The 12,062-nt window shown below is 43.0% G+C and overlaps 2 protein-coding genes across 4 annotated transcripts in view; both read right to left on the bottom strand.

The window, feature by feature from the left end:
• LOC115475486 overlaps positions 1-12,062 on the bottom strand; it is a 406,432-nt gene that overhangs the window by 231,451 nt on the left and 162,919 nt on the right. The window lies entirely within an intron of this gene.
• The window catches only part of LOC115475485, a 49,175-nt gene that overhangs the window by 11,056 nt on the left and 26,057 nt on the right, over positions 1-12,062 (bottom strand). For all 3 annotated transcript variants that reach the window (XM_030211239.1, XM_030211240.1, XM_030211238.1), the window contains exons 4-5: positions 10,281-10,385; positions 8,343-8,489 (exon numbers count right to left, since the gene is read on the bottom strand). In XM_030211239.1, coding sequence (XP_030067099.1) covers positions 8,343-8,489; positions 10,281-10,385 — 252 coding nt within the window. The remainder of the gene's footprint in view (positions 1-8,342; positions 8,490-10,280; positions 10,386-12,062) is intronic.

Raw genomic sequence — 12,062 nt, 5'->3', positions numbered from 1 at the left:
GGACCATTGGTCTGACCCAGTATGGCTACTCGTATGTTTTTATGTAACAGTGATGATGGTCCAGAGAGGGAGAGAGGGGGAAACCAAAGGTACATTAAAAATGTTTATTGAAGGTAAACCCAGACCCTACTTGGCTAAGTTTAGGCTTCATCCTTCTTCAGGGGTCAATGAAATCTTCAGTGTTGCCTCAATGTGACAAATGTCCAAACAGGGTCAGATGCTGTAGAACCGCGGAGGATTGTTCTTATCTGTAAGAAGATTGTGATTGTATTTGGATTTTTGTCACACTGAAAATTTCATTGACCCCTGAAAAAGGCTGATGCCGAAACTCTGCAAAGTAAGGTCTGGGTTTATCTTCAATAAACATTTTTATATACTTTTAGTTTCTTCTTCCTTCCCTGGACCATCACCACTATTATTTGATTTATGAATGATTTTGAAGAAGTTTTCTCCTTTCTCTTCTCGTATTCAGCACTTCAAACTTAAGGTGAACTGAACACAGGTAGGATTGTGTTTTATGTGGTTCTATTTTTGCCTTTATTTTATCTGCCTAGGCGCTAAATATCAGCACTTAACTGCATAAGTGCGGACTCTGCCACCAGAATGTCCACAAAATAATTATAGTATGTACACGGCAATGTAAACTTTAAAGGTGAAGGGAGTGTATAGACAAAAACAAAAAAGCACCAAGGGCCTTCAAGATAAAGGGGAAATGAAGTCTTTAATCATATACATTGATAAAACAATGCTTGAATGGACCTGACAGGGTCCGTGTTTCGGCGCACAGCGCCTGTGTCAGGGGTCTTCTGGATTCAAAATATTTTCTTCCCTTGTTGCGGAGGCATTCTTCCACATCACACTGCTGATGTCTCTGAAGCAGCTCACTAAAGGCATTTCCCTCAAGTTCCCATGACGCATCTCTTTTTTGCAGAGTACTTCTGGAAAGTGATGAAGAACAATCTTCAGAGTTGTAAAATTGTCTTTAAAAAGACTTGTTGCTGAAGTAAATGTGTCCTTGCGTGTTGTGATATCCCCCTTCTCACTCAGGGTGACCTGGTTTCCACTCAGCAAATTAAGCAGGTCTCACCCACTGCATATATCTCTCAGGCAACTCTTTATTCCAGCCCCTGGGCACACTTATTCTAGCCTAACACTTTATACTTTCATAGGTCTTCACCCTGAGCCTCCCCACACAGATACATGGGCTCAGTACTATACCAATACTTTGGGGACTCTCAACCCCAGGCTTTGCAGCCTGCTTCTCTTAGTACTTCGGACACACAGTCCCTCTTTGAACACACAGTTCTAGACACACAGTCTTTTCTTCTTCGGACACACAGTCCCTCCACTGAACACACAGTTCCTATAAGTACTGAGGACACACAGCCTGCTGATCTCCGTCGGACACCCAGTCCCCCTCTAAGTCCATAAGGTTAGCCAGTATCTTTCAGGGGCTCTCTCTTCTTCTGCTGCTAGCTCACTTCCCTCCTTTCACAACTCAGGTGGGGTATAAAGTGGTTAATTAGCCACCCAGGACCCAGCCCATTATCTCCTGCACCTGTGGGCCTCCCAGGGCTCTCCCCGGTCCTAGCGACCTCCACTTTCTTCTAGCGCCCTCTAGTGGCCTACACCGTATAGGACACCCCCTTACTTATCACAGTGTGCAGAAGTCCTTACAGAGGCCATCGTAACTCCGTAATCTTATGCTGCTGCTCTATCCATAAAATTACATCGTTAATCCAGGATTCCTCTCATATGCTTAGGATGTTGAATGAGCTACAGATGCTACTGAGGGAGCTTGGTTTGTTACTTTAGATGTGACATCTTTATATACGAACATCCCGCAAGAGGCGGCTCTGGATGTAATTGAGACTGTTTTAAATAATAGACCTCAACCTCAACCTCCGCGCATCGCTACTGCATTCCTTATGGATTTAACGAGATTAGTAATCAAGTGGAACTATTTTTGGTATGAGGGATATTATTATAAACAAATCCATGGTGTAGCTATGGGTGCAACCATAGCCCCCTCAGTAGCAAACCTCTATATGGATGCATTTGAGACACAGCATATATATTCGTCACAATGGTTCTCCTCATCTATTTTATTCTGGAGAACATACTTGGATGATATTTTCTTTATCTGGACGGGAACACGAGATGATCTGTTACAGTTTGTGGAATGGATTAATAGCCGGGATGTAAATCTTAATTTCTTTACCCAGATTGTAAGCTCTTTGAGCAGGGACTGTCTCTCTATGTCAAGTGTTCAACGCTGCGTGCGTCTGGTAGCGCTATATAATGCTATTAGTAGTAGTACTACATTCAACCAGCGGTACATCAATATTTTGGACATTCATATTGAAAAAAACTGGGAATTCAGTTAGCACATCTATTTATAGTAAAACAACGGACCGTAATAATTATTTACATTACAATAGTTTTCACCCACTTCATCTGAGGAATAACTTGCCGATAGGACAATTTCTGCGCTTGCGCAGACTGTGCTCGTCGCTTGAAGATTTTAAATACCATTCTATGCACCTCACAGCGAAGTTTTTGGAGCGTGGGTATCCATCTAAAAGTGTTCGTAAAGCATATCTGTGAGCTCGTTATGCCCAAGGAGAATTATTACTAACTTATAAAGATAGAGAAGAAATACATCGTATTGTTTGTGTACTCCCGTATTCATCATTAGCAAAGTTAATAGTGCAGTTTATTATGTCCCATTGGCATATACTACAGATGGAAGAAGTATTCTCAGAGAAACCTCTGATAGCATTCACTCGCACCAGAAATATTGGAGAAATACTATCGTGGAAAAGAGGTGGTGATATAAAGATCCAAGAACTGTCTGCCCATGGGGCATGTGGCTGCTGTCAGTGGTGTTTAACATCGATGGTGGTCTGACCCTCATTCAAATCGCGTGGTTAAATCTTTCTATAACTCAGATTGAACTACTAAGATGGTGGTATACATTATTCAATGCCCCTGTAATAAGTTGTATTTTGGTCATAGTATGAGAGCTATAAAAACACGACTTACCAAGCATAAGTCTAGGATACTGAACTGTAAAACTGAGGCTCCCCTGGTCCAGCATTGGATAGAACAGCAGCATAATATTACGGAGTTACGATGGCGGATTATTGATCAGGTCAAAGAAAGTTGGGAGGGTGGGGATCTGGAGAAAAGTTTGAACTACAGGGAGCAATTTTGGATATTTACTTTAAACACCGTAGAACTCTATGGTTTGAATCGTGAAATTGAATGGATGGCACCTACGTAATGAATATGGTATGATGATATACGTTCGATCAGCTGTTCAGACCGGAAATGAAGAGAGCGTGACGGATGTTGAGCTATTTAAGGGGGCCATGTTGAAAATGTTTTAAGATAAGTACTGTGGTCAGTATGGATCCTTGTCTGTATATCTGTTGCGTGTATGTTTAGATGTAGCCTAAATGTTGAGGTGATGTGTTTGATTTTTTTATAGGAGACTACCTTGAAACAGCATACTGCGAAACATGGATCTATGTCGGTGACATTGGTTCTCCATTACCTATTGTGGTTGGAAGCTAGAAATCTAAGTGTTAAAGTGTTATATACACATAGAATTCAAAAGTACTTAAATGAAAATCAACAACAAAAAATTCGGATCTATGAGGATTGTGGAGCCACCTCTTTAAAATGCTTGGCTAATTTTACTAGCCATTATAGAGGTAGACAAGCATATCTGATGATCTGTTTAAAAAGCTACTGAGATATACTGATATACTTGTGTGTGATATCTAAATGCTGGGATAGTGCCTGTGAAGCTGAGTAATGTATGATATTTTATCACAAAATAATTATGGCACAGGCACTAAGGGGAGGGGAATTCTCTCTATGGTGACTGTTATTGAGATGGACATGGGGGAAACCACTGCTTGCCCTGGGATTGGTAGCAAGGAATCTTATTAATCTTTGGGATTCTGGAATCTTGCTACTCTTTGGGATTCTGGAATCGTGCTACTCTTTGGGATTCTGGAATCTCGCTGCTCTTTGAAATTCTGCACGCAACTTAAATGTTTAACAAGCCAATAAGCGCTGATAATTGGCCGCTAACAAGCAATTATCAGCACTAATTGCCACTAATTAAAATTTACATGCACAACTTGCTAAGAGTGTTCCATACAGTGGTGCACATAAATTCTACCATACGGATCTAAAAACGGGGCAAGGCCATGGGAGCAACATTGGTGGGTGTTGAGCATTCCTAAAATTACACTCTCACCCCACTGGGACACAGACTCAGCTCAGAAGTGATGGGAGGCAGAAACAAACTCCTCTTGCTTCTGCTCTGGAGCCACTAGCAGTAGTTTCATAGTCCTACTGCTAGATGTTAGATTCATTATTTGATAATCTGACCCTACCAGTAGTACCGCAAGATTACCACTAGAGGTCAGCTGGCACCACTTTGATCTCGGTACCTTCTGGGGCTGGAGCAAATTGTCTCTGATGGGTAATAGAATGGGAGTTATCGCCATGATTATTGTTACACTGTAGAACTGATACTAATAGGCTGGAAGGAGAGTTGTGATCTGGGTTAGCTGAACTAGCAGAAGAAACAGGAGAGAACCTCTGCAGGAACTCACAGGCAACACAACAGCAGAGGTGATCCAGGGAAATGAAGACAAGCTAGAGTTTGTCACTAAACTGGGCAATATCACTGAATATCCAGTCTGAGCAGCCATTTTTTAAGTTGGCAGGAGAGGGACTTTCTAAGGTCAGAGTTGGGGACGGGTTGGCAACTGTGCATGTGCCAGCAATATTCAATATTGGTGCTTACATAGCTAAGCAACCAAATAGGGCCCCATAAATAGCAGCCCTCACTTTGTGTGCTTAAGCTATGTGGGTGTTGGCCCTGACTATTGGTTGGAACTCGCAGAACTATCAGTTGGTCTGAAACTCATTCTTTCCCTTCCTGCCCCCAAAGCAGCTTCAATCGCCCTATTAGCCCCTAAAAGCAGGTTCGACCTCCTCTACTGCATCTAAAGTATCTCCAATCCTTCCTCCCGCCCCAAAGCAGTTCCAAAGCAGTTCCAAACCACCTCCTAACACCGTTCTAAGCTCCAAAAGGTCCAGTTGGGCCTACATGCCATTGTTCTGGTGGTCTAGTGGTCCTTGGGGCAGGAGTGACCCCACTCATTGTGGCCGCTCATTGTGCCTAACTGAAAATGCAACCTCTAGTGGTAGCCTTGCACTACTTGCCACAAGGACCACAAGACCACCAGAGCCAAAAAGTAGGCCTATATAAGTACATAATAAATACAAAAGCTTTGCCATACTGGGACAGACTGAAGGTCCATCAAGCCCAGTATCCTGTTTCCAACAGTGGCCAATCCAGGTCACAAGTACCTGGCAAGATCCAGCTTTTAAGTGAAGAACTATTTTCTTTGATTCGTTTTAAATTTACTAATCTGTAGCTTCATTGAGTGTCCCCTAGTTCTAGTATTTTGGGAAAGAATAAACAAGCGATTCACGTCTACCCGTTCTACTCCTGCCAGCATTTGATATACATCTATCATATCTCCCCTCAGCTGTTTTTTCTCCAAGCTGGAAAGCCGTTGCCATTTCAGTCTTTCCTCATAGGGAAGTTGTCCCATCCTCTTCATCATTTTCGTCACCCTTCTCTGTGCCTTTTCTAATTCCACTATATCATTTTTGCAGTGCTTTTTTTGTAGGAGAAAAGGTACTTGTACTCATTATGGGCAGGGGTCACCATCTATGGCTCCACCCATATGGTAGCCACACCCACAGTAGCCGCACCCCTTATACCAGCCGTGGCACATATAAGCAGTATCATTGAAAATACTATACTAGCATAGGCGAAAAAAATAACTTGTGATTTTTTTTAGATTATAAATAATTTCTATAAACTGTTACAGCTCTAGTATACCCAGTGCAAAATAAGACAGCAGATATCAATTCTTAAATTGGACATCTTCCAAACACTAAAATGAAAATGAAATGATTTTTTCTACCATTGTTGTCTGGTGACTTTGTTTTTCTGATCATGTTGGTCCCTGCTCTCTATCTGTTCCCTTAACTCAGTTTCCAGGGCTTCCTTTCCATTTAATGCTTTACTTTCCTCATTTTTTCTTCATTTCTTGCCCTACATCCATAGGTAAAAGCTGGGTCCTCTGCGGACTTGACTGGAGGAGGTATAGAGTGGATCCAGCTTTTGCCTATTTTATTCATCCATGTGCAGTTTTTCTCCTCTTTTCCATTTCCCTCATCTTGTCAGTATGCATCTCCTTCCTCTTTCCATCCATGTCCAGCATTTCTCCTCTCTTCTCCCCTCCATCCATGTTCATCTCACTTCCTTTCTCTTCCCTCCCCTCCATTCATGTCCAGAATTTCTCCTCTCTCCCCTAAATCCATGTGCATCTCCTCCTTTGTCTTCCCTCCCTCCCTCCATGTCCAGCATTTCTCCTCACCCCCTCCACTCCATCCATGTGCATCTATGTCCTCTGTCTTCCCTCCCCTCCATCCATGTCCAGTATTTCTCCTCTCTCCCTTCCCCTCCAACTGTATGCATCTCCTTCCTCTGTTTTTCCTTCCCTCCAACATTTCTCCTCTCTGCCCTCCACTCCATCCATGTTCAGCATTTCTCCTCTCTCCCCTCCATCCATGTGCATTTCCTTTCTGTCTTCCCTTCACTCCATACATGGCCAGCATTTCTCCTGCCCTTCCCTCCATCCATCCATCCATCTATGTCCAGCAACTCTGCTCTCTCCCCTGCTCTCCCTTCTCATCCATGTCCAGATTCTCCTCTGCCCTCCCCACCCATCTGTATCCAGCGATTCTCCTCTGCCCTCCATGTCCAGCGATTCTTCACTGCCCTCCCCTCCCATCTATGTCCAGCGATTTCTCCTCTATCTCCTGCCCTCCCTTCCATCCATGTCCAGATTCTTCTCTGCCCTCCCCTCACCTCCATGTCCAGCGATTCTCCTTTGGCCCCTATCTTCCCTTCCTTGTCCAGTAACTCGCCCCAGCCTCCACCTGCCCCCCTTTTAAGCCCCCGTTGAGTTCCAGCACCCCAGCCCCACCTGCCCGCCCTTAGCTCCCCAACAGCCCTGCTTTCTGTTCCGTCCACCCCGCGACGGCGTTAGTGAAAGGAACAGGCTCAGCTCACCTCCTCCTGCCTTCCCATTGTTCCCTCTCAGTGTCCCGCCTTCCTTTGATGTAGTTTCCTGTTTCCGTGAGGGCGGAACACTGAGAGGGAATGAAGGAAAGGAAGGCAGGAGGAGGCAAGCCGAGTTCAGTCCTTTCACTAATGCCGTCGCTGCGACTTCAAGTGAAAAAAAAATAAATAAAAGATTTAAACGTGTCGTGGGGCGGGCGGAACGGAAAGCAGGGCTGGGGAGGTGAGCTGGCCCTAGGAAAAAGATGTGCTGGTATGCCGTACCAGCGCGTACCGGCACAAAAAAGGACTGCATTTTTGAGATGCGGTGACCAGAATTGCACACAATATTCAAGGTGCGGTCGCAACATGGAGAAATACAAAGGCATTATAACATCCTCGTTTTTATTTTCTATTCCTTTCCTAATACCAAACATTCTATTTGCTGTTCTTGCTGCCACAGTACACTGAGCAGAGGGTATCAAAGCATCAACAATGACTCCTACATCCTTTTCCTGTTTGGTGACTCCTAAAGCCGAACCTTGCATCACAAAGCTATAGTTCAGGTTCCTCATTCCCACATGCCGTCTGATGACTGGAGTGAAGGTGGGAAGGGGGATCAGAGCTGCTTCAGGGGGACGGTGGGAGGAGAGATCAGAATTATTTTGGGAGGCAGATAGGGTGATCAGAGCTCTTCAGGGGTAGAGGGATTAGATTGCTTGGCAAGTGGGAGGGGAGAAATTAGCTTTGGGGTTTGTGTACTCCATTTATATGGGTCCCAACTGAATATTGGCTGGGACCTGGATATTTAATGCCAGTACCCCCACATGGCTCGACATTGAACATCCAGGCTAATTTAGCTGGCTGAATGTTGACTGGTGTGTGTCATCTGCAGATTTGGTCAAATTGGCCTTTGCTATCTTTCCCTGCCCAGACCCCTGAGTCACTCCTCTATTTACTCCTTTCCGTTGAAAACCTAGGTATTTATTCTTACTCTTAGTTTCCTATTTTTAATAGTTACAAAATCTACATAAAGATATTATCTTGTTTCCTGTTACTCAAACACCTATATTGTTAATTGAAAGAAAAATAAATCATCTGTTTTGGTCTGTACAAATGGGAAACATATAACTATGAACTTTATATCGTCATGATATAGATGAACAAAAGTACTTACTTTCCTTGGAAGAAATAAATGGTCACCGCTCCAGTTTCACTAATATTAAGTGGCACAAGCTTTGTTGTCCCATCTGGGTTCTTCTGTACTCCAACAATTGCGTTAATTTCAATCCAGCCTCTCCCACTTAGATTTTCAATAAATAGACTGTGGGAAAATACACAAGGATGATGAGTTACTCACGATTGCTTGCATGGATCTGAGAAGCATTTATATAAAATGTATTGTGTATAAGAATGATATGTGTGGTTGTTCCCCAGGTTTATATGCCTGTATTTGTAGCAGAGTGTGCTTTTTTCTTTTTAAGAAGTTGTGAACTACAAGTCCCATGAGGCAATGGGGCATACAGTCACCAGCACCAAGCTTTAGGAAAGGAGACAGCAGAAAACCAGCTGTTTTAATCAAAAAGTCCTATTCCAGGACACCAGGTGCTATTAGCTCCACGAATTAACTGTCTCTCCTTAAAGGTCCCTTTTACAAAGGCACGTAGGGGCCTACATGTGTCCGAGGTGCATTTCTTTGAAACTACTGTCTGGCTACTGAGCGCCCCGGGTGATATTACATTTTTTACGTGTGTCCAAAAGAGCATCAGAAAATAATTTATATTTTCTACTGCATGGTGTTAACCATGTGATAATCGGCAGTGCATGCGCTGATAATTACCTACCAATTACTGCATGATACCTTACCATTAAATCAATGGGTGGCGGTAAGATCTCAGGTTAAAAATGGTTTTAATTTTGCCACATGTACATTTTTGGCCACAAAAAAGGCCTTTTTTCCAGGCGTGCTGAAAACTGGACCTGCGTGCATCCAATGAACGCCTACACCAGCGCAAGACATTTTTCAGTGTGCCTTAGTAAAAGGACCCCTAAGTGCTAAGAGTAGACCTTAAGGTTTTCTTTTACTTCTTTGGTGAGGAGTGGAAAGATGTAAAGGGAAAAGAGGCAGCATTTCCTGAGTCTAGAGAGAGGTACTTATTTTTTTGAATCTGGGGCAATGGAAATCTATTCAAGTATGGCCAATATTCAATGCCAATAGCAGACTTATTATCTGGCCATAATTAGAGCAGCATTATATGCAGTCTAACATTGACTATCGACAACATCAGATAACTTTTGGGTCTGTCCCAGCTCTGCCCCCGAAGTGGTCAGGTACTAACTGGGTAATGTCATGGTGGTTTGTTTGAATATTCATTGGCACTATCTAAGTAAGTGCCGGTGAAAATCCAGGTAGAACCCAGTCACTGGATAAGTCCCACTTGATAGCGACATGATTATTATTATATCTATCCCTAGCTAAGAAAGGAATTTTTTAAAGAGATTTACTGGGACAAAGTGGGCTGACAAGACGTGGTATTCCTCTAATGCATAGAGCACATACATGTAGACACTTTAAAAAGAGAAGCTCCAGTGAACATGCTTATAACAGAAAAGGTGGCCAGCATATATGCAACTGATTATATACAGTATCTCTATTGCTTAATTAAATTAAGGGCCTGATATTCAGCTCGCGGTGATCAGTGTTTTGCTGACTACCAATGGTGTTACGCCCGGAAATTCAATGCCGTGGCATGTCTGGGTTTGCAGAGCACTTAATTAGCTAAGGGTTACCAACTAAAGATAGGGTTGACTTTTATGCTGCCCCGTTTATCTAATTAATCTGGCCTGTGAAGTTCAGAATATCAGCAATTAACCTGCCAAGAGCCAATTCTGTACCCAGAATGCTCCCAAAATAGCTTTTGAGTTTTGTGCTAACTGGTTATTTTCTTTTGCACTAATGGGTTAAGTGCCATTGAAAATTTGTGGTTAACCCCAAACAGTTGATGTAACCAGACAGGAGCTATTTCTAGCTGGGATGAATCGCTTTGAATATCAACCCCTATGTAATTACAACATATTATGGCAGAAGAAATGTTTAGCCCCAGTAAATACTTACAGTTTGCCTATGATTTCTATGTTAGCCTTGATATACACTGATAGGGACCCATTCTTCAATACTTTCACCGATAATGCATCAATTTTTAATTCTTCAATTTTAGAACTGAATGAATGAAAAGGAAAGGCTTAAAACAAGGACTTGCAAACTTTCATGTGTTTCCAACCAATTTTATAAAATCTTTGCAAAGGTAAAGGATGTAAATTTTCAGTTTTAGAAATTAAACTTCCTGGCTTTTAAAAGCCAATTTTCCATTTAATCCCAGCCACGAGAACTGCTTCCAGTTAACCTGACCTACAGTTGAAGCTTCATTTTGATGTCAATTCTACAAAATGTTATATTGCATGTTTCTGTCGGTACTATTTTCTCTTCATTCCAATTTTTTCCTTGGCCCGTGCTAGGGATAGAAGAGGCCTAAGACTGTATCATTAATTAAAATGGCCCCAAGTATGACAGGGATAAAGCACTGACTGAATCTTTACTGCTTTGCTGCATTGTCTCCTAATATCTATTTAGATCTGAGAAAAGCAGGCAGGACATCAGAATCACAAGCAATTTATTGAAAACTTTTTTTTGTTACATTTGTACCCTGCGCTTTCCCACTCATGGCAGGCTCAATGCAGCTTACATGGGGCAATGGAGGATTAAGTGACTTGCCCAGAGTCACAAGGAGCCAGTGATGTAGGAAGGGGGGCGCGGTGGGGCGGTCCGACCTGGGTGCACGCGCTGGGGGGGTGTTGGCGCTGCTGGTTACCTGCTCTCTCTGCCCCGGAACAGGTTACTTCCTGTTCCAGGGCAGAGAGAGCAGGGAACCAACGGAGCCGACGCAGCTCCCAGAGACAACGTGCACTCGGCGGGGCGGAGCGCCAGCGGTAATGATGCACTCCGGCGGGGGGGTGCGCAGCGGCGACCCGCCCCGGGTGTCAGCCGGCCTCGCTAAGCCGCTGCAAGGAGCTGCCTGTGCCTGAAGTGGGAATCAAACTCAGTTCCTCAGTTCCCCAGGACCAAAGTCCACCACCCTAACCACTAGGCCACTCCTCCATCTTATTACCCCTTGAATCAATCTGCTAAATCCTCTTTGGTGCTGCACTTGGGCTTTTCCCCCCATAATGGTCATTACTATGGTTTCCCTATCGTTAGGTTTAATTTTTAATGTATTCTATTCATGGTAATGTGTCCTTTGTTGGCAGAAGTATGTATGTAAAGCTACAATGAATATACTTTTATCTGCATTTTGAAGAGTCCTGTTTAAGGCAGAAAGTGGGGATTGCAAAAATAGGCATATTTTATTTATTATGACATTTGAATCCCACATTATCCCAAACACAGTTCAGGTTCAATGTGGCTCACAATCCAATTATAAGCAGGTACTTTCTCTGTTCCTAGAGGGCTCACAATTTTGGTTTTTGTACCTGTACGAGATTATTATGGTTGTAATACTGAAATAATTAGCATTTTAAAAATTTCATTGTCATAAGTATGTGTGTTTTCTTCATTTGGAAACGGTATCCACAGAGTAAGGAAATGCAAATATGCATAGGCACGTTTCCCTTAGGCTGTTTTGAAAGTACATTAGTACTTTCATTGGGAAAACTGATACACAGGAACTTTGCAGTAATGTGAGCAGTATGAAAAGAGGCTTCAGCAAAGGTCATTTTCAAAACATTATGAGCAAGTAAAAGAGTGTTTTATCTGGGATAATGGACTCTTTTGAAAACAGCCCTCTCTATGTGGGGCTAAAATTAGAAGCAGAGTTCCTGTACCTGCACAGCTTTACCCATA

Source organism: Microcaecilia unicolor, chromosome 8 (assembly GCF_901765095.1).
Source record: "Microcaecilia unicolor chromosome 8, aMicUni1.1, whole genome shotgun sequence".
NCBI classification, from domain to species: Eukaryota; Metazoa; Chordata; class Amphibia; order Gymnophiona; family Siphonopidae; genus Microcaecilia; species Microcaecilia unicolor.
This window is presented reverse-complemented; position numbering and strand designations above follow the sequence as displayed.